At 43.4% G+C, this 22,955-nt stretch overlaps 1 protein-coding gene across 1 annotated transcript in view; it reads right to left on the bottom strand.

Annotated features, from left to right (window-relative positions):
• The window catches only part of LOC142879704 (ribonuclease inhibitor-like), a 90,506-nt gene extending 70,192 nt beyond the window's left edge, over nt 1-20,314 (bottom strand). Inside the window, exons 1-2 of the mRNA XM_076013112.1 lie at nt 20,082-20,314; nt 18,538-18,711 (exon numbers count right to left, since the gene is read on the bottom strand). Coding sequence (XP_075869227.1) covers nt 18,538-18,711; nt 20,082-20,314 — 407 coding nt within the window. The remainder of the gene's footprint in view (nt 1-18,537; nt 18,712-20,081) is intronic.
• Between the last annotated feature and the right edge of the window lie 2,641 nt (nt 20,315-22,955).

Genomic DNA, 22,955 nt, shown 5'->3' with positions numbered 1-22,955 from the left:
CGTTTGCCTTTACCTGAACAACATAAGGACAAACAGGGGACAATTGACATGTTTCTTATCAACCACCTGGACTGTTTGCCAATATGCTGTGCGGATGTGAGGCGAGAAACCCGATCTGACTATATACTGTCTCAAGTTATGGAGATGGTTTCCACTGGCCGTTTTCCTACCACCAAGACGTCTGACCAGAGTCTTTCGCCGTATTTAGTACGGAGAAATGAACTGACTCTGATGCAAGGCTGTATAATGTGGGGTAACAGAGTGATTGTCCCACCAAAGCTGCGTCACCAGGTGCTGGAGGAGCTGCACACAGGACACCTGGGAATGGTCAAGATGAAAGCCATGGCACAAAGCTATGTATGGTGGCCGGGTCTTGATGCTCAAATTGACGAAAAGTGCAAAATGTGTGTGTCCTGTCAACGCATCCAGAAAACACCTAGTTTAACACCATTACATCCGTGGCCCTGGCCCACAGCTCCGTGGCAGCGAATCCACATTGATTTCGCTGGCCCTTTTGAGGGACGCATGTTCCTGGTCGTGGTGGATGCGCACTCAAAGTGGCCAGAAGTCATGGTGTTGAACTCAACCACATCTGAGAAAACTATTCAGGTACTTAGGGGTCTGTTTAGTCACTATGGTGTGCCTGAAGTGCTCGTGAGTGACAATGGACCACAGTTCACATCGGTGGAATTTGCGAACTTTTTAACATCAAATGGCGTGAAACATGTGCGCTCAGCTCCTTTCCACCCAGCTACAAACGGCTTAGCGGAACGTTTTGTGCAGACTTTCAAACATTCCCTTAAATCATCGAAGGGGACCTCAACTGTGCAAAAACGTCTTGATGCCTTCCTGCTCCAATACAGGAACACTCTGCACACGATACATATATATATATATATATATATGTATATATATATATATATATATATATATATATATATATATATATATATACATATATACATATATATATATATATATATATATATATATATATATATATATATATATATATATATATATATATAGATATATGTATATATATAGATATATATATATATGTATATATATATCTATATATATATAGATATATATATATATATAGATATATGTATATATATACATATATATATATATGTATATATATATATATATATATATATATATGTATATATATATATATATATATATATGTATATATATATATATATATATATATATATATATATATATATATATATATATATATATATATATATATATGTATTCCCTGGTGGAAGATGACTGGGACAACAGTCAACAGACAACAGTCAAGTTGGCACATCAGTCAACACTGGAGCCCGTTCTAGTTCTGAAGCCCCTTCCCTCCTGTCACCAACTATGTGCTCGAGTCTGCTGTCTGTTTGACTGTTGTCCCAGTCATCTTCCACCAGGGAATATATATATATATCTATATATATATATCTATATATATATATCTATATCTATATCTATATCTATATCTATATATATATATATATATATATATATATGTATTCCCTGGTGGAAGATGACTGGGACAACAGTCAAACAGACAGCAGACTCGAGCACATAGTTGGTGACAGGAGGGAAGGGGCTTCAGAACTAGAACGGGCTCCAGTGTTGACTGATGTGCCAAGTGTCCCCCAATCTGGACATTTAGGCCTCAAGCAGACCAGAACCAGATCCAACATAAAACCTCCTGAGAGGTACCGCAAAGACTTTGTTGTTTAAACTTTCTGAAGAAGGAATGTCATCTCTTGTTTATTTCTGTGCCACTTTGTTCATGTGGACTGTTCATTTTTTTTCTAATGTTTAGGAGAGTGAACTAGTCATTTCTGTTTAACCTGTAGCCAGCTATTGTTGTTGCTGGCCACGTAACTCTCATCCGGTCACTATTGTCCATTTTCAACTGCTTTCTTTCCATATGTTAAAGGAGATGTTACGAAAGTTAACCACTAGATGGCAGCCAAGTTCCATGCAATATGCAGAGACATCTGGTGCGAGTTGATGACGTTGGCTTCCGGGTGTTTTACCTGATGAGCACTGTTATAACTTGCGGCCATACAATAAAAGTAGCGTATCTACAAAGATTGCCTGACTGTATAAAAGAAAGAACGAAACAAGGACAGGAGTCCTTGTATATATATATGTATATATATACATATATATATATGTATATATATATATATATACATATATATATATATATGTATATATATATATATATACATACATTTTTTCCTTTTTCTTTTTTCTATATATTTTATGTACAGATGGGGTGTATGGGCTTAAGGTGCTTGGGTGTTTCTCTTTTCGGAAACTATTTCCCCAGCTTTCGAAAACACCCTCTCGCACGGCACAGAGGATGCTGGTGTTGCCAGGCAGGTACTCATTTGCTAGCTTGTATAGGTTTGGGTATACAGCTTTGTGTGTCATCCAGTACACCAGAGGGTCCTGTGATAACACTGCACCTCCACTATGGCATCAGCAGTAGCATTGCTGGATGCCCTCGCTTCTTCAGCGTCCCGGTCCAACAGCTTCCACAGGTCAATGGCTGAAAATGAAACATTAGATAAAGTTTAGTCTGTACATGAAAAAATACAAATAAAGTCTATTGATCCAAATTCTATCATTTTTGTACCTTGGGAAGATGCAGCTGGTTCTGGCTTTGCTCTCGAAGTAGATGGCGGCTCCTCTTCATGCGGTACATTCCGCAACAATGCCGCACACTCAGATTTTAACCGGCGCACAGCTGACTCAGCATTTTCAGGGCTTTTATTTGTTATTGTATGAATAAGTTGAGTAATACGCTTGTAACAAATGACCTTGTTCGGCGGCACGATTTCAAAATGCTCCCAGACTTGAGATCTCTTCCTGGTTGGTTCCGTTGCAGAGCAATAAGAAAGCAAACCGAAAGCAATACGAAAGCTGATCAAATCAATCCAAAAGGTAACGACCAGATAGGCAACGCATTGCGCCGTTTCATCCATTTTAAACTCAACTGAGACCTGCCAGTCTTTCAAAGCCTCGCCCACTGAACCAAACCAGCCAGCTGATTCAGTCTGAATGAAGCAGTGAAGTGGTTCAAACGTCATCAGTCACGTGATTTGAAGCAAGCTCCGGAGCAGTGCTTCAGAAAAAAACCCTACCGAGTTGTGGGGCGTGGTTCGAAGCCCCGTGTCAGAGAGAACATCACTAGTTGTGTCTGAAAGTTCATCTAGTTCCCAGTAGTCAGAGTAGTAGAAAGGTCGCAGTTCTGGAGCTACTGCTTGTGTAGCTGTGGGCCACCCTTTCAATATGTAAGTCTGGAGTGCACAACATAGTGGATCTTTGATTGTGGCAGTTCTAATGGACTCCAGTGTAGCTGTTGAAATATTCGTGTCTGCGAGGTGGTCGACTTGTTGTAGGTCTTCGGTGGTGAGGCCCATGGCATAGATGGTGGCAGGTGTTTGCATGTGGGCATGCTGTGTGTTTGGCTGTTAAGTCCTCGACAGAAAATCTGCCACATGAAGATCCTTCCCTTGCTTGTACACCACCTTTGCGCATATCTCTGTTCAGTAGGTGAATGCAACAGGTTGCCCATTCTGAAGAAGAGCTGCACCTAGGCCTGTCTCGCTGGCGTCACACTGTAGTGTGACTTCTTCCTGCAGGTTGTAGTACTTGAGTACTGGGTGTCATGTGATTAATTGCTTCACAGTGTCAACGGCAGATTCATGTTGTGATAGCCATGTCCACTCCACGTCCTTATCTGTCAGGCGTTGGAGAGGCTCGCACACATCTGAGAGATGAGGAAGAAATTTGGCAAGATAATTTACAAACCCCAGGAATCTCTGTAGCGATTTAACATCAGTGGGTGTTTGCATGTGTTGAAACGCTGCCACCTTCTCTGGGTCAGGGCGAAGGCCCTCTGTGGTGAGAAGATGTCCCATGTATTGGACACTGGATAGTTTTAGTTTCAGCTTCTTTTTATTGAGCTTTAGATTGACCTCCCTGGCCCTCTGCAGCAAGGCAGTCAGGTTTCTGTCATGGTCAGTTAGTGCCTCTTCTGAAGTGTCTCCACAGCCGTAGAGAAGAATGTCGTCTGCAATGACACTTACACCGGTCAGGCCTTGCAACACCTCATGTTGCCTGCGTTGATATTCTTCTGCAGCTGGTTTTATGCCGAAAGGCATCCTTAGCCACCCGAATCTGCCAAGCGGGGTCCAAAAGGTGGTCAGATAACTGCTCTCTTCTTCAAGTTTGACTTGCCAGTAGCCATCTTTGGCATCAAGCACGGAGAATACTTTTGCTTTTGCAATGTCTGGGAGTATCTCCTCTATTGTTGGCATCTGGTAGTGTGACCGCCGTAGAGCTTTATTGAGTGCGCTGGGATCAATGCAGGTGCGCAGCTTTCCTGGCTTTTCTATGACAACCATGTTGCTGATCCATTGTGTTGGCTCTGTGACTCTTTTGATGATGCCATTCTTCTCCATGGATCGCATGGCTTCAGTGACTTTGTGTTTGAGCGGAATGGGAATTTGTCGTGGCACCTGATGCACAGGCCTAATGTCGGGGTCCACCTCGAGGTGTAGTTCACCAGGAAGACAGCCAAGGCCTTCAAACACGTTGTTGTATTTTGAGATGATGTCCTCTGTGGTGGTTGTGAAATGCATATCTGTCCCTGTTGTGCTGCGTGAGACCGCTGTAGATGACATATCTGTGTGGTGTATGAAATAGCAAGTTGAGTCTTTTGCATGTTTTTGCAGAAAGCAGAGGCATTTGTGACGTGTGTATAACTTGAAACTTCAGGTCGTGTGTTTGTCCATCATGGTCAGCTTTGAGGTGACACAACCCAGCTAGTTTCACTTGTGACCCATCATACAGTTTAATGGTGGCTTTGCTGGCTGGTATGTCTGGATTACCATCTTGTGTGATGAGCTGGAGATCTCTGAAGCTTATGGCGTTGGTTGTGGCTCCTGTGTCCAATTGACATGTGATTGTATGGCTAGGGTCAGATGATACTGGTTCAGTCATGTACGGTGTTACTTTGAGGTTGACAAGCCATTTCTCGTTTCCCTGTTCCATAGCGTTTATGTTTGATAGGAACCACACCTCTTCCATTTCTTCTTCCTCCTCTACTCTGTCTTCTCCAAGAAAGTTCACCCGTGTCTTGCGCTGGGCTTGTTTGCACACTCTTGCAGTGGCAAGTGGTTTTTCTTTCCACAGGCTTTGCAGATGACGCCAAATGCAGGGCATTTCATTCTGTCATGCACTGCTCCACAGTAACGACAGAGGTTATTATTTGGGCGTTTATCTTTGTTTGCATGTCCCATATGCTCTTTGTAATTATGCTGAGGTGCAAATGAGGGGCGCATCTCTGACCGTTTGTCATGTGCAAAGTGTACATTCTCCCTGTCCCTCTCCTCCCACCCCACATCCTCCCTCTCTGTTACGGAGAGAGAGGTGAAACTGCTGCTCAGGAGTCAGAACCCCCGGAAGGCGTCTGGCCTGGATTCTGTCTCCCCCTCTGTCTTGAAGCACTGCGCTGAACAGCTCGCCCCGGTGTTTACCAACATCTTCAACACCTCACTGGAGCTGTGTCGTGTCCCAGCATGCTTCAAGGCTTCAACCATCATCCCCGTCCCCAAGAAGGCCAAGGTCACAGGCCTGAATGACTACAGACCCGTTGCCCTGACCTCGGTGGTCATGAAGGTCCTGGAGCGCCTTGTCCTGGCTCACCTGAAGCGCATCACTGATCCTGAGCTGGACCCGTTGCAGTTTGCGTACAGAGCAAATAGATCCACGGAGGACGCCGTGAACATGGCTCTGCACCACACCCTATACCATCTGGACACTGCCGGCAACTATGCCAGGATCTTGTTTGTCGACTTCAGTTCGGCCTTCAACACCATCCTACCATCCACCCTGGAGCACCAGCTGTCCCTGCTGCAAGTACCTGCCTCCACCTGCAGGTGGATTACGGACTTTCTGACCAACAGGTCTCAGCGTGTGAAGCTAGGGAAGAGCATCTCCAGCTCCAGGTCCACCAGCACCGGTTCCCCACAGGGCTGCGTCCTGTCCCCCCTCCTGTTCTCCCTGTATACCAACACCTGTGTTTCCATCCACCCCTCGGTCAAGCTCCTGAAGTTTGCTGACGACACCACCCTGGTCGGCCTCATCTCCAAGGGGGACGAGTCAGACTACAGGAGGGAGATCGAGCGGCTGCGGAGGTGGTGCAACCACAACAACTTGGAGCTAAATACACGAAAGACAGTGGAGATGGTGGTGGACTTCCGAAGGAGCGCAGCCCCACCCCCTCCCATCATGCTGGAAGGCATCCAGGTGAAGGCCGTAGAGTCCTACAGGTTCCTGGGTATAACCATCTCCCAGGACCTAAAGTGGGAACGTAACATCACGGCCCTCCTGAAAAAGGCCCAGCAGAGGCTGTTCTTCCTTCGGCAGCTGAGGAAATTCAGACTGTCTAGGGATATGATGACCCAGTTCTACACGGCCATCATCGAGTCCATCATCACCCACTCCATCATCACCTGGTTCCCCGCTGCAGCTGCTAAGGATCTTGTCAAGCTGCAGCGGGTGATTCGCTCTACAGAGAGGGTGATTGGCCGTCCCCTGCCCTCCCGAAAGTCCCTGCACGACTCCAGGGCACTAAGGAGGGCGAGGAAGATCATGGCCGACCCCTCCCACCCTGGTCACGGACTCCTCACCTTGCTCCCCTGTGGGAGAAGGATGCGGCTGCTGAAGGCCACTACAACTCGCCATAAACTGAGCTTCTTCCCCTCAGCCGTCAGGCTGCTCAATGACTCTGGCTTCCCTCCCTCTGCCCCTCCAGTGACACCAGTGACACCAGCACTCACCACCAGCAGTACATAAATACCTTGCACTAACTAATCCCAACATGCACTTTATCTATATATATATATATATATATATATATATATATATATATATATATATATATATATATATATATGGTCTTTGTTTACTTCCGCATTGCACTGTGTTGTATGTTTGTTAGTTGATATATATGTGAAAAGAACTGAAATGCACACATGCATTGCCAAAACAAATTCCTGCGTGTTTACACAATGGCAAATAAAGAAATCTGAAATCTGAAATCTGAAATCCTGTTCCACACCAGTTATTATCTTATTTTGAATTTGTGCTAGTTCGCTGACTCTAAACATGTCTATTGCTTTGGCAAGTGTGAGTTCTGATTCACGTAACATGAGTGCTTGTGTACTTGCATTTTTAGTCACAAGCACTAATCTGTCACGGATCAATTCATCTCGCAGGGGACCAAATTCACATTTGTCTGCTAGCTTTCTCAGGTTTGCAACATATTGCTCTGTTGACTCATGTTGACTCTGCTGTGCAGTGTTAAATACGTAGCACTCGTAGATTACATTTCTGGAAGGTTCAAAGTGTTTTTGTAGTGCATCCAGATTCTTCTGTGGATTGTCTCTGTCCTCCGCTGACATGTGAAGATGTCTTTGTATTATGTGACATTCTTTGCCCATTACTGTAAGCAGGGTGGCTACTCTTACGTTTGCTTCTTTTTTGTCCAGTTCCGTTGTTATCTCATAGTTTTCCCATTGTGCTCTAAAGAATGTCCAGTTGTTATATACGTCGCCCTTCATGTCCATTGCGTCTGGTACAGGAATCGAAAAAGCCATGGTTCGTCAGGTATTAGCTTAGCAGTTTAGCTCCATTGCAAGTTTCCGCTTCTGACACCATGTTTCGTTCTTTCTTTTATACAGTCACGCAATCTTTGTAGATACGCTACTTTTATTGTATGGCCGCTAGTTATAACCATAGATATATACAGAAGGCTAGATGTCTCACGGCGCAGAATCCAACGTCCGCACTGGCCGCCATCTTTCCACAGTCAGGCAGTCACTGTCTGATGTAGTGAATGTGAGGGAACGTGAGTGATCTGAACAAACATTAACACTCTGATCTCGCTGAAAACTTGACGGCTTTGCACACGGTTTGCTTTCTTACAAACGTTCATAACGTAGCAATAATTCTGGATGGTTGAACATGTTGAGAGTGCAGCTTTCTATTAGAAAAAAAACACAATGGTGCTATGGCAGCCTATCTGCACAAGTTAATACGACTGAGACCACTACGATTTTCATTTCTTAAGTTAAGTTTAGCCAACAGCTATTTCAGGACAAACTAGTATTTTGTTCACATACAATATTTGTGGTGTCGGTTGTAGTTATTCGCTGAGGTGCGTTTCCGATAACGTTTCTGCTGCATGAACGCAGTCTCATCAGTTCATGCAGCAGAGACACGGTGATCAATGAACTAGAGCTGCTGATATCTCATCCCCCACCTGTTTGATTCAGAGTCGAACGGTGACAACCTGAGATTACAGGCCGTCTTTTTTCTTGTTGTGATAAAAGGGATTAGGATTGGTAAGTGTAAATAAAACAAGCAATTTGACATATGGAGAGACAGAATAGCTTTTTTTCTATATCATTTAACTTAATTCGCAAATGATTTACAATTGGATTGCTTTGCTACAGCATCATGCATTATGGTTTCTACAGGAAATCGGTGACTGAAAAAATGCCGAACTTCTGTGCCGCTTATGGTTGCAGCAATCGTCGCTGTCCACAAACAAAAGCTTGTAGGATCACATTTCATCTGTAAGCTATTGTTGGAGCTGTTTGATTAATGGGGTGTGTGCGTGTTTTTGCTATTTTCACATGAAAGCCTATGGTTATAAATCATTAATAAGTATGCAGTATCATAACTATGCTTATAACCTTTGTAACAAACCAAACCGCTCGAAATTCGGTTGAAAATAGAGCAATTTAGGGCTATTTAAAAGAACATGCACAATAAGAATACATAGTTATGAGTGAGAGGGGCGGAGCGAGGTGACTGTGGCAAGATGGCCGCCAGTGCGGACGTTCCATTCCATTGGCCAGCAGCGCGGATAAGACATCTCGCCTTCTGTATATATCTATGGTTAGAACAGTGCTCATCAGGTAAAACACCCGGAAGCCAACGTCATCAACTCGCACTCGATGTCTCTGCATATTGCATGGAACTTGGCTGCCATCTAGTGGTTAACTCTCGTAACACTGTCCATTATGAAACATTTCGTCATCTACTCAAATCTTACAATAAAACTGTCAAACAGGCAAGAATAACCCATTTCTCCAACCTCATCACAAACAATAGCAAAAACCCTTGATTTCTTTTCTCTACCTTCAATCTTTTAACCAATACAAATTTTAATCAGGACGTACAGACACCAACAGATGCCCTCTGTGAGGATTTTGCAGACCACTTTGTAAGTAAAATTGATGTCATTAGGTCCAGTATTTTAATTAATCAAAATCAATTTTTCTACACATCTGGACAACCACTTTTATCTGAGGAAACACTGGAGAGTTTTGCTCTAGTTGATGCAAGGACACTTGGTCGAGTTTTCTCCCAAGTAAAGCCCACAGCCTGCCTTTTAGACCCAATTCCCACGTCACTCTTAAAGTCACTTTATGGGTTCTTTGAGGAGCAGATTTTATATATTGTCATTTGCTCTCTTCAGACGGGTGTTTTCCCTGCTGCCTCTAGAACGGCGGTGGTGAGGCCCCTTTTGAAGAGGAGCAACTTGGATCCAAACATTTTTAATAACTACCGACCTGTATCCAACTTACCATTTTTAAGTAAGATTTTAGAAAAACTGTTTTTTAACCAAGTAAATTACTTTTTAAATACAAACAATATTTTAGAGAATTATCAATCTGGTTTTAGAAAGAACCACAGTCCTGAGACAGCCCTTTAAAGATCGTCAATGATTTCAGGTGTAACGCAGACTCTCAGAAGCTGACAGTCTTGGTGCTACTGGATCAAAGCGCTGCTTTTGATACAGTAGATCACCATATTTTATTAAATAGACTCAGAAACCTGGTGGGCCTGTCAGGTACTGTTTTTAACTGGTTTCGTTCTTATCTCACAGATCAATGTTTCTTTGTAAGTATGGATACGTGCTCCTCCAGAATGCATGAAATTAGATGTGGGGTGCCCCAAGGGTCAATTTTAGGTCCAGTTCTTTTTAATCTGTACATGCTTCCCTTGGGGGACGTCATAAGGAAACACGGCATCAGCTTCCACAGCTATGCTGATGATACACAAATGTACATTGCCGTGTCTCCTGATGACACAGCGCCAGTTGATGCCCTTTTAAACTGTATTTTAGATATCAAATCATGGATGGCAGAGAATTTCCTACAGCTTAACCAGGACAAAACTGAGGTTTTAGTTATTGGTCCTGAAGGCCGGAGAGAGGAACTTTTACCAAAACGTTGGGATTTTAAACCCTCGCAATTTGTAAAGAATCTGGGCGTTGTTTTTGATTCTGAGCTCACCTTTGTTCCACATATAAAAAATATTACAAAGATAGGTTTTTATCATCTAAAGAAAATAGCCAGAATCCGCCCGTTCCTCTCTCAGGCCAACACGGAGGTGCTAATGCATGCTTTTATTTCTTGTAGACTAGATTATTGCAATGCCCTGCTCTCTGGTCTTCCCAAAAAGAGTGTTTACAGTCTACAAATACTACAAAACTCAGTCGCACGTGTGCTGACTAGGACCAGAGGAAGGGAACACATTACACCGCTTTTAAAGTCGCTGCTTTGGCTCCCCGTCCGCTTCAGGATTGATTTTAAGGTTCTCTTATTAGTTTTTAAATGTCTCAACGGTCTTGGCCCATCTTATCTAACTGACCTGCTTTCATCATATCCTAGGTCTTCTGGCACTGGCCTGTTAACTGTTCCCCGAGTCAAAAAAAAAACCCATGGTGAGGCTGCTTTCAGCCATTACGGCCCTACTCGGTGGAACAGCCTGCCAGAGAGCCTCAGGGCCGCAGAGACTGTTGATATTTTTAAGGGGAGGCTCAAGACGTACCTTTTTAACCTGCCGTTTAACTGACTTCTTTTACTCTTCTCTCTCTTACTCCACTAATTTTATGCCGTTTTACTATTTTTATGCCTTTTATTACCTTCAATTGATTTTTATACTTTTATAATGGTTACCCATTTTTATGCCACTGTTTCACACTTTATTCTTATGTATTTGGTTTATTTCTCATTATGATTATTCTCCCTTTTATACTTTTAGTGCCAGTGTTTCCTCATGGGGGGCCCTTCACGGTGGGAGCTACGCCTGGTCTGCCCATAGGGGCGCTGCAGGCCATGGTGCCCCCTTGTGTGGACGGCTCCCCATAGTGGCCTTTCCTCATCAGATTCTTCAGTGCCAAGCCGTGTTATCTAATGTCTGTGTGAATATGGGGGTGGGCGTTTGTCTGTGTGCGTTGGTGGGGAGGGGTGGGTCCGTATGGGGTGGGGGGAGGGGCAGTGGAGCTTTTTATTTTTTCTCATTGTTATTATTATGATTGTTGTTCTTATTATTATTATTATTACCTTTCTTTGTTTTGTTTTGTTTTATTTTGTTAAGCACTGTGGGTTGCACATGTTGTGTATGAGCAGTGCTATATAAATAAAGTTTATTGTTATTATTATTATTATAGAAACATGAAGACACATCAAAGAGTAACATGAGGTTGTTGTTGTGACACTGGACGGTAGAGAGTCTGAATCCCCGTCCCAGGCGCAAATCCTCATGGAGGCTTCTGAGGAGGTCAAAGATGGCCAATCCGTCAATCCCAGCTCCATAACGGGGGTCTATGGAAGGAAGCCGCGAGCATTGCGCACTGATCCAGGAGAGCTTTCACCTGGCTTGATGGATCCGTGTCTTCTCATCCTGGATGGCTTTTAGTGCGACCCATGAAGCCTGGACACACGTGTTGTGGATTGGTTGAACGCTGAAGGCTTAGTGACTCATCTTGGATGACGCAATCCTACTTAGGTGCAAGGGGGCCCAGACAGCAACATCATCAAGAGCCAGTAATGGACTACACAGTGCAGCACTCGTTCGCTCGCCCTCCCTCTCCCATTTTATTCTGTAGTGTCAGATTCTGAAGTCGACGTTTCACTTTGATTTTCAGAGTGATGACACCCTGGAAAAACTCTCCATCATTATAAACTCTCCATCATTTATTCTCTATTCAGGTTGATTGACTGCAGTTTGTCAGAGCTCAGCTGTGATTGGCTGCTCTCAGCTCTGAAGTCCAACCCCTCCCACCTCAGAGAGCTGGACCTGAATATGAACCCCCTGAAGGAGTCATCAGTGAAGCCACTGATGGATCTTGTCTACAGCAGTGACCATCAACTGGAGAGTGTGAGGTTAGTACTGGTTTGGAACCATTGGATGATGGTTCCAGCACCAAAGCCAGTTGATCCCACAGCAGAGGTCCAGTGTTCCCAGTCACAGTGTGAGAGGAGGATGGTGACGTCCAGCTGCTCCTCATTCATCCAACATCTGCTGCCAAACTGCTTCTTCTCTCAGTTCACCACTCAATTATTGATCAGTTCATCTTCATCAGGCCTCAGTATCAGTCCAACACTCCATGGTCACATGACCTTCATATGTTCCACACTTGACATGTGACTGAGAGTCTGCTTCTTCTCACCAGTCACTCCATCATCTTCATCAACAGTCAACGTCTCTGTGATGATGCGTTCAAGGACCGTGAGTCCTGACTCCTGCTGTCTCTTCTTATCTTTGCAGGTGGTGGTGAGGATGAGGAGAGTGAAGAGGAGCGCTCCATCTACTGGTGGCTGACAGAACTACAACCAGTGGAGCCAAACAGCAAGCTGCATGCACCAACACTGTGTGGGTGTGTCACGACCTTTGACCCCAGTGCAGCCTGGTGGCTGGCGGACTGCTTCTCCCTACAAGCTGCTGTGGTTACTGGGAGAGACGTCCCAGAAGCCACTGGTGGAGCTGAATCCTCAGTGGAAGAAGCAGGACTTGGAGCAGCTGCTCAGTGAAGGCAGCACACACAACACAACCACTGCTTCTGCTCTCATCATCCACGGCTGGAACATCTCAGCATGAAGGTTCCACACATCAACAACACACTGCTCTGCTCTCACTTCAGAGTTCTATAACATCTTCATTTTGGAGGTGAAAAATACTTTTCAAGAGACTTTATTTCTGCTTCATGATCTTAAATAAGGAAATCATGTGGAAAAGATAAAGTGATTCACAACACCTGTGATGGGAACTCAAATCATTATTGAATTATAAGTAAGACAAAAGAAGTTTCCCTCAAAATAATTCATGGTTTTCATGCTTGCCAGATGTTTGTGTGGAGATTTCAGAAGGACGTCAATGAATCAGAAGGAAACCAGATCATTTATTTTATGTGATTATGTTATATCATCCAAACTTTGTTACAAGCTCAAACTATAATTATATTTCAATGATTCAATATTCTGACAATAAAAGCCATCACAACCTCTGACCTGTGTAACCTTGACCTCAACTGACGTTTCATTTCTGCTGCTTTAACACTTTGATTATATATCTCCTGAAGTCCTGCCATGGGGATTCTCCATATCTGAATAACTTGTGTACTCAAACCTTCTGTAGGCCATACCCACTTCTCCACTAGGTCTCAACATAAACCACATGAATCAATGAAAATAAATCTCACTTTTACAAACAAATCCAATTCAGTTCAAATATAATTTAAATAAAATAAATGTTACATTATAATTAATCACCAACAGATAAATCAATGCTGGATATGAGGTGGTTTGCCCTCTCTGGGTCGGTGGGGAGGCCCTGCCTCAGGGGGAGGAGTTCCAGCATCTCGGGGTCTTGTTTAGGACGCCTCCCTGGGGAGGTGTTCCAGGCATGTCCCACCAGGAGGAGACCCTGCTGGAGGGACCAGGTCTCTGGGCTGGACTGGGAAGCCTTGGGGTCCCACTGGAGGAGCTGGAGGAGGTGACTGGGTCCAGGGAAGTCTAGGGGTCTCTGCTGAGGCTGCTGCCCCCGAGACCTGACTCCAGATACGGCAGTAGAAGATGGATGGATGGATGGATGGATGGATGGATGGATGCCAGGTGATAGAACATTTCATAAAAACAGACTCTGCATTATAACTTCTATTACACTCGAAATAACTCACTCCAATATAACTGCACTCGTCCTTCTCTCACATTACATTGGATCACAATGACCAAACAACACAACAAAGACAATGATCCAACTGTACTACCACGTCCAGACTCAGTGTAGGTCTGTAGGCCTCTTGGACCTTCATGTGAACCACTGCGTGTTGACTGGAGGTGAAACATGACTGACTGCTGTCCTCCTACCTGGACAATGCAATCTCACTTTCAATCTCACAGCCACTAAAAAACCTGATTGTGATTGAGAGGTCCTCAGCAGCCAATCACTGTTGGGAGTCCAGCCTTCAAACACTCCTCCTGAATCCACAGTCACATCTGTGAGCATCTGGAACTTTGGCCCTGATCCTCCACACCACACAACTTGGGATGACAGCGCCACCTACCTGGATCCTTTCAGCAGCCAGTCCATGCTCTGACCCGTTTCCACTGTGGCCTGTTGTGTCATCTGGACCGGAGTCTGGATCATCAGTGTCCAGGTTCATGGAATCTGTCAGAGTGCCGTCGTCCTGTGATGTAATGATAGAGAATCACTCTATTTATAATAATGTGCAGAACCACTAGAGTGTCATTTCTTCACTGCTGTCAGCAACAAGCATTTGGTGTCACACTGGTGTACAACACTTATGGGCTAATTAATAAGAAATGACATATTTATGAATCACCCGCAATGCCCAGATTGTTGCTGCTTATCTGCTGATATGAGCCGTCAACTGTTGCAATATAGAACCACGGGCAGGAAATTACAATTAGTGTAGAGTGTATTATAATTTAAACGTGACGACGTCACTTGTAAAACGGTAGGAGCTCAACCTGCTGTCACGGTGAAAACTCCGTGTTACGTCCCGTCTCGGGGGACCGAGACGCAACGTGTGGGACACCTTCCCCCACTCCCAAGGCTCATTAATTTCTCACGGCAGTTGGCGGTTTTTAACAAAAACATTTATTGATCAGTAAATAAAATAAACAAAACAACTTAACCGGTGGGCAGCAAAGGCTTCAGGGTGGGCCCAGGCCAAAATAATAAACCAAACTCCAACTAGCTCGCCTTAAGAACTAACTAAAGAAAGAAAGAGAAGCCAAATACAGAAAGGCTAACCTCCCTACATACTTAATAAACAGGAGAAAAGAGGGGACAAAGAAAATGGCAGCCCACCCCTACGGCTGCGTGCTCTAACACCATTTCAGAAGTGACTAACTGCAGACTTGGGAGCGGAGGAGGGATGACCGTCAGGCTGGCTCGACTGCTTCTCCTTCTCAGCCGTGGCGCGTCCAATCAGCAGCCGACATCCAGGACCGCACCTGCAAGGCGTCATCCACTCTCTCACACACACACACACACAGACACAAACATAGAGGCACCTAGACCCACCCGTGGGTCATAACACCCCCTCCCTTAAGAACCAAACCCGATTAACATACCGACAAACAAAACTAAACAAGAAAACCCTCAGTTCCCCCGAAATAAGAATTTCGCAGCTAGTCCACATGTACACGTGATAATGCATCTGCCAACACAATATCAAGATCCCTAGATAGTAAGTTTGATAGATGGATAGAAATAGATAAGTTAGTTAAAGTTACACACACAAAAACACACACACACATGCACATATATGTACATATGTATATATATATGCATTATATATTTTTTTTTATTAATGTCTTTCAATGAACTCCAAAACATACATGGTCAAAATCCATATTATTATTATGTTGTTGTTTTTTTTAAATGCTCATCCAAAACAAGAAAAGTGGAGGGTGAGGAGTCTGAATTGGGTTCAGTGAAGGTCACATCCACTTGTAGCACATTATTTCCGGCAGCAACCTTCCCGTTTTTCGTCCACTAACTCACTCACTCAACCGATTGGCTTAGACCTTCCCCGAGGTGATTGGTGGAGTGACGAGCAACCAGCACGTGACCTCTACGATGAGCTTCCTCCCACGGACGTGCCATAGGAGGACACGGATTAAATAGTATGGCTTGTCCACCAGAAGGCTGTATTATGGTGTACATAATATAAAACTTCGGCCCAGTTCTGCTTGTATTGCAATGTATTGGTTGGTGTTCCTGAAGTTTCATTTTTCGTCCCTTTTTATTTTTTTTACATCCATGTTTGTGATGGAATAGTATTGTGAATCGCTAGCTCGCATTGCATGCTGGGAAAAAGCGTCACTCAAGGAAGTTTTGGCTTCGCTGACACGGTCCTGAAGGGAAGTGGGTTTTAGTGCACTGGAACGGGATGAATGTGTTCAATCAAGCAGTACAAACCTGATTAATTGTCTTAATACTTCACTTCGAATGGCCATATTGTTTAGGATTAGAATTAGATGACAACTTCTTCACAATATTTGCAACTATTCAATTTGACCAGCAGGTGTCAGTAGAAGACGAAATTTCATGTTGACTATTTCCTAATGGAAGTGCTCTCTTTACGTTGGATTTTTCTCATAATTATTTGAAGTGTAGGCCTGTATCTGCACACAATTTGCAATTCGTCCCAGCGCCCTGAGCTGTAAATTTGGACGGTGTAAAATGAAAATGGCCAGCTGCAGCAGAAAAGTGGACCCATATATATATATATGTGTGTGTGTATATATATATATATATATATATACATATATATATATATATGTATATATATATATATATATATATATGTATATATATATATATATATGTATATATGTATATATCTGCAATTCATATTTTAACGGTTTATATAGACCCCTCAGGCTCCATTCAAAATGGGGGTTATTGTAGGAGAGTTGCAGTCAACTGAGATTTGGAGAGAGTTTGGATTACTAGATTTTGGATAGTGTTTATAGTTTGGAGTGTTTGAGACTAGATAGCGTTTAGTTTGGAGATAGTTTTGAGAGCTTAGGGAGAGAGTGAGGAGAGGAGAGGTGATAGGATGGAGCCCCCTGTCCTGTCCATCAATGTCCATGTTACACAAGCATCTATGCCAGGGGTGCCCATTACGTCCATCGCGATCTACTGGTCAATTGCGAAGGGAGTTTGGGTGATCGCATGGAGAGAGAGAGGGAGAGAGGGAGTGAGTGAGAGAGAGAGAGAGAGAGAGAGAGAGAGAGAGAGAGAGAGAGAGAGAGAGAGATCCGCGTCAATTACAGCAGGTAGAATCGTTCAGGCAGGATTAGAAAACACGGTGGATCTGGTTGATTTTGGTCATAATGTACGATGTGCTGGATTTTGTTCTTAAATGTGCTGTGCTTTACAGTGAAACGTAAATGTGACGTATCGGCTTCGGCACTATTCAGATCAAATAAAGACCAGACAGGGACAGGAAAAAGAGTTTCGCTGTTGTTTTACACGCAAAACTACCGGGGTTGTCGCGTGAGCTTGCAATCCTGGCGTAAACTGATGGAGACGCCTCGCTCGGAAAATGCGCTTCAAAGTGCACACGCACTACAGACGCGCCGAAGATGCTGGGAGATGCTGCTGGCAAAACGTCTGCATCACACACACACACACACACACACACACACACACACACACACACACACACACACCAATTATCCCTAACCTATGCGCTGGAAAACACAAAAATATACAGCAAAACATCTTAACGTAAACACACTTTTATTGATAAAATCAAACATAGGCAGATATAACCTAAACAATTTTAAACCATGAGTTTTCTGTGCAATGATGAGCATAAATGCACATGGGAACATGTTGACCCATTTAATCCTTTCTTTCTTTATCATTGGACTACAAATATATTTCTGAATATGTTTTCCTGTTTTATAGGAGGTGGATCTTTTTGACTTGCTCATTTTAAAAGTAGCTTGCATGTTGAAAAAGTGTGAGCACCCCTGATCTATGCCCTTTTCCAAGTCCCACAATCACTTTCACTATCATCTGCCTGATTACACCCATGCCATTTTCAGAAAAAAATTGCACAAACAGAATACATTCAAAAAAATGTATCATACACATAGTTATCAAGTCAAGTTATTTATTTATTGTCATTGTTGAACAAAGTTAACAACAAAATTTGTTTGGAGCATCCCCATAACCACTGGCATCAGTACCCATAAAAATAATCATAAATAAGTGAGAAAAAAACCCCAAAAATATATATATAATTTATGTACAGAAATTATTTGGTCATTCATTTCTTGCAATTCATAGTCATTCCCAACAGACATAACAGACACAAAAATTCAATGCATCACACGTGGTTGAGACACAGCTTGCCTGTGATTGTACATTTGGCCAGTAGGTGGTTTCGTGTGCACATGAAGCTTCGAGAAATGAACCGTTTCTAGAACCAGTTGGCTCAAGTGGTTCAATGCCTCATGAGGCTTCACCTCACCATCACTAGTCATGACACACAGCTTGCTGTTTGGCTCCACTTGTTGTAGTTCTGTCAGCCACCACTAGATGGAGCGCTCCTCTTCACTCTCCTCCTCATCCTCCCTCACCTCCACCTGTACTGACCTCACACTCTCCAGTTGATAGTCTCTGCTGTGGACAAGATCCATTAGTGGCTTCACTCCTGAATCCTGCAGCTGGTTCCCATCCAGGTCCAGGTGTCTGAGGTGGGAGGGGTTGGACTTCAGAGCTGAGAGCAGCCAATCACAGCTGAGCTCTGACAAACTGCAGCACCACAACCTGAATAGAGAATAAATGATGGAGAGTTTATAATTTTATAATGATGGAGAGTTTTTCCAGGGTGTCATCACTCTGAACATCAAAGTGAAATGTCCACTTCAGAATCTGCAATCTGCAAGCTGACCACTAGATGGGAGGATTTTACACACTGTACCTTTAAACCCAGTTTCATTCATTTCAAACACAAACCAGTGACTGCAAATTGAATTTCCAACAGCAGTCAAGTGAAAATCATGACAACAATAACAAGAGTGATAGAAGTTGTAGAGTGAAGAGGGTGAACTGACCTCAGAGTCTCCAGTTTACAGTCTGGACTCTGCAGAAAACCACTCAGCACCTTCACTGTTGAATCCAGAAGGCAGTTCCAACTCAGCTCCAGGTGTCTGAGTTGGGAGGGGTTGGACTTCAGAGCTGAGAGCAGCCAATCACAGCTGAGCTCTGACATCCTGCAGCCCTCCAACCTGAATAGAGAAGAAATGATGGAGAGTTTAGAATCAAAGTCAAATGTCGACTTTAGAATCTGACACTCAACAAAGGAGAGAGGGTGAGTGAATGAGCGCTGCAATCTGCAATCTGACCACTAGATGGCAGGATTTTACACTCTGTACCTTTAAACCAGGGGTGCTCACACTTTTTCAACATGCAAGCTACTTTTAAAATGACCAAGTCAAAAAGATCTACCTACTATACAATCGGTGTGTGTGTGTGTGTGTGTGTGTGTGTGTGTGTGTGTGTGTGTGTGTGTGTGTGTGTGGGGAACGCAGATGTTTTGCTAGCAGCATCTCCCAGGATGTCCGGTGCTTCTGCTGTGCGTGACTTTGAAGCGTATTTTGCGAGCGAGGCGTCTCCGTCAGTTTACGCCAGGATTGCAAGCTCACGCAACAACCCCGGTAGTTTGGCGTGTAGTTAAAGAAAACAACAGCCAAACTCTTTTTGCTGTCCCTGTCTGCTCTCAAACAGAATGCAGGTATCTGAAGTATACCTTGATTTTGTTCATTATAGTTGCAGATTTAAAATGAAACCTGCTTTATGTCTCCTTTATTTGATCTGAGCAGTGCAGAAGCCGATTCGTCTCATTTACCTTTGACTGTAAAACACAGCACATATAGAAACAAACTCCAGCACATCGTACATTATGACCAAGATCAACCACAACCACCATGTTTTCTAATGACTGAGAGAGCGGTTCGTCTCTCTACCCCACCCCCCCACCCCCTCGACCTAATGGGCACCCCTGCTTCAAACCCAGTTTCACTCATTTCAAACACAAACCAGTGTCTGCAAATTGAATTTCCAACAACAGTCAAGTGCAAATCATGACGACAACAACAAGAGTGATAGAAGTTGTAGAGTGAAGAGGGTGAACTGACCTCACACTCTCCAGTTTACAGTCTGGACTCTGCAGAAAACCACTCAGCTCCTTCACTGATGAATCCTGCAGCAGGTTCTCACTCAGGTTCAGGTGTCTGAGGTGGGAGGGGTTGGACTTCGGAGCTGAGAGCAGCCAATCACAGCTGAGCTTTGACAACCTGCAATACTCCAACCTGAATAGAGCATAAATGATGGAGAGTTTATCATGATGGAGAGTTTTTCCAGGTGTCATCACTCTGAAAATCAAAGTGAAATGTCGACTTCAGAATCTGCAACAACACTTATATCAGTAGACTCATCAAGTTGCAAGGCAAATTTCTTACTGATAGGGATCTTGTCCAAAACCACACTTTCGATGTCTGCAGACATCTCATTAATACGTCTGGAGATTGTGTTATCTGAGAGAGGGACTTTGGCTGTTTCTTTAGCTGCTTCGGGTCCGAGCGTCTCATTTACAATGGCTTTGCAGGCGGGAAGTATTAATTGCTCTGCCACAGTGTGGGACTTTTTTGATTTAGCCACAAGTTCAGCGTAGTGTTGCCACCCGTCCCGTTTTTCCCAGAATTGTTCTCTTTTTTCACCACCTGTCCCAGGAAAAATAAAATCTCTCCCGGGACACAATTTGTCCCGTTTTTAAGGGAAAATGACAAAACCTCATTTGATTTCTGCCTGTGGTCTACTCCCGTAAAATATGCGATTGTCCCGTACTTGGCAACTAAAAAACCTGTCCCGTAATGAACTGATACAGGACGCACTTCACTTTGTGTCCCGTATATTTCGGTGACCCCCCCCCTCCGTCGACAGACTTGAGACACCCCCCCACCCCCCAGAGGTCCCGGATTTGTAACTCTGGTAGGTGGCAACCCTAGTTCAGCGACGTGGTAGCTAGCTTTAAGGGCTCTCTCGTTTACTTTTGCGGTTTTTCTCATGAAAGTTGCCTGTTTCTCCGTGTGTTCACGCAGGCGAACAAAATACTCCACATTTTTCTTTTGAACTGAGGGCTGTTTCGTTTGGAGATGGCGTTTAAGCTTACTTGGGACCATAGCACTGTTGGAGAGCTTTTCACCACATACCAAGCACAACGGAGTCGGTGCCGTTGCATCTCCGGTAAAAGTAAATCCAAATGAAAGATAGCTTTCATTGTATTGCCTCACGCCAGAAACTTTGCTCGACGTCACCGTCTTTGCCTCCACTCATACTAGGGCCTTCATCTGGGTCCGGATTTTGTCCAGGGTCCAGTTCAGAGTCAGCATTTTTCCTCTTCAAAAACTTATCCATCACTTTCAACCGTCGTCCCGCTATCCACAATCCACACACCTGTCGCTGCATCCATGCGTTCATTCGCTTGTCTCCAAGCGCAAGGCAATTAGCTACCTGCTGCTGCCACCTACTGGTATGGAAGAGTACTACATGATTACGCTGCCAGGCGCTAGACTGCACAGGCACACAAATGGGATAATTTCCCACGGCACACCTGACAATATCTCGCGGCACACAAACACTGGTTTACAGGAACGGGTGCGTATCAGGAAACGCTGGCAGTGTGTTTCCCGTGTCTTACTTCCGGTATAAAGTTCGCTTCAAAATTACAACAGAAATACTACCGAAAGATGCCAGTAGGTGGCAACGACGCTCTATAAATGCTTCTCTTAACGCAACAAATAAATGAAATGACTTTCATACTTACACCAACTGCTCTTAACCTATTTATTAAACAATTTAGACTTAAAGGCTTCTTTGTTGTTTCACCTTAACAGAACACTAATAATAATAATAATAATAATAATAATAATAATAATAATAATAATAATAATAATAATAATAATAATAATATTAAGAAATTGCCATTTACAAAACGTGCACATTTCTTTTAAACTTAAGTGTAGTTGTTTTCCATATCTATTGACGCAAATGACGTTAACCTTGCAATGAACGCAGCAACACTTGTACCTAATAACACTAATGATACAACAAATACACGTCAAAATGGTTGCAGTGAAAATGGACGCTTTTAATCATATATGTTTTGGCTCTTGCCAAGTAAAATTTCAGGAATTATTCTTTGTTTGTTTAGAATGTCGGACATGTATTCAGCGCTTTGTGATGAAGAGCTGGATGCCCTCATTGCAGAAATCCAACTCAGTCACCCAAACACAGGGTACAGAATGATGAGAGCATTCCTTCATGCCAGGGGATTACGAGTGCAAAGTAAGTTTGATATGAAGTTGATCCCCACATGAATGTATTCAGTAATCTGTATTGTGCATCAGTTTAACCGAAACAAACAAATATAATTAGCTTTATTTGTATAACGCTTTCCGTACAAAATGTAGCTAAAAGTGCTTACATGGATGATTAAAAAAAGAATGGCGGTATATTTAAAAAAAGAAAGGGGGGGTATTTAATAAATGAAATCATACCTTTTGTCAGCATTATCTGTGTTAACACGGATTTGTGCCTTTAATATTTTATGTAGTTTGTCTTTCTTTTTTTTTTGCTGTTGTTGTAGTTCAAAGAGTACGTGATTCCTTAAGAAGAGTGGACCCAATTGGGACTGAAGTGCGAGCCTTGGCCAATCGCACACTAAGACGGAGGCAGTATTCTGTTCCTGCACCAAATGCAATGTGGCACATAGATGGAAACCACAAATTAATACGGTATTTTTCAAAACTGTTTTTAAATACTTGAACAAATGAAACATTGAGATTTTCTACCCACTCCAAATCATTTCATCTTTGTACCATACCTTTTTTGTGTCAAATAAGCTGTGCATGAACCTTTTTCAATTAGCTATCTGATGCCTTATATATTTTAGATTTCTCTTTCCATCTTCTCTCCCTTTTTTACCAAAAGCTGGAGATTTGTTATTCACG

This window comes from Nelusetta ayraudi, unplaced genomic scaffold (genome assembly GCF_046127955.1).
Source record: "Nelusetta ayraudi isolate G7.1 ecotype Tasmania unplaced genomic scaffold, CSIRO-AGI_Nayr_v1 ptg000142l, whole genome shotgun sequence".
Taxonomy (NCBI): domain Eukaryota; kingdom Metazoa; phylum Chordata; class Actinopteri; order Tetraodontiformes; family Monacanthidae; genus Nelusetta; species Nelusetta ayraudi.
This window is presented reverse-complemented; position numbering and strand designations above follow the sequence as displayed.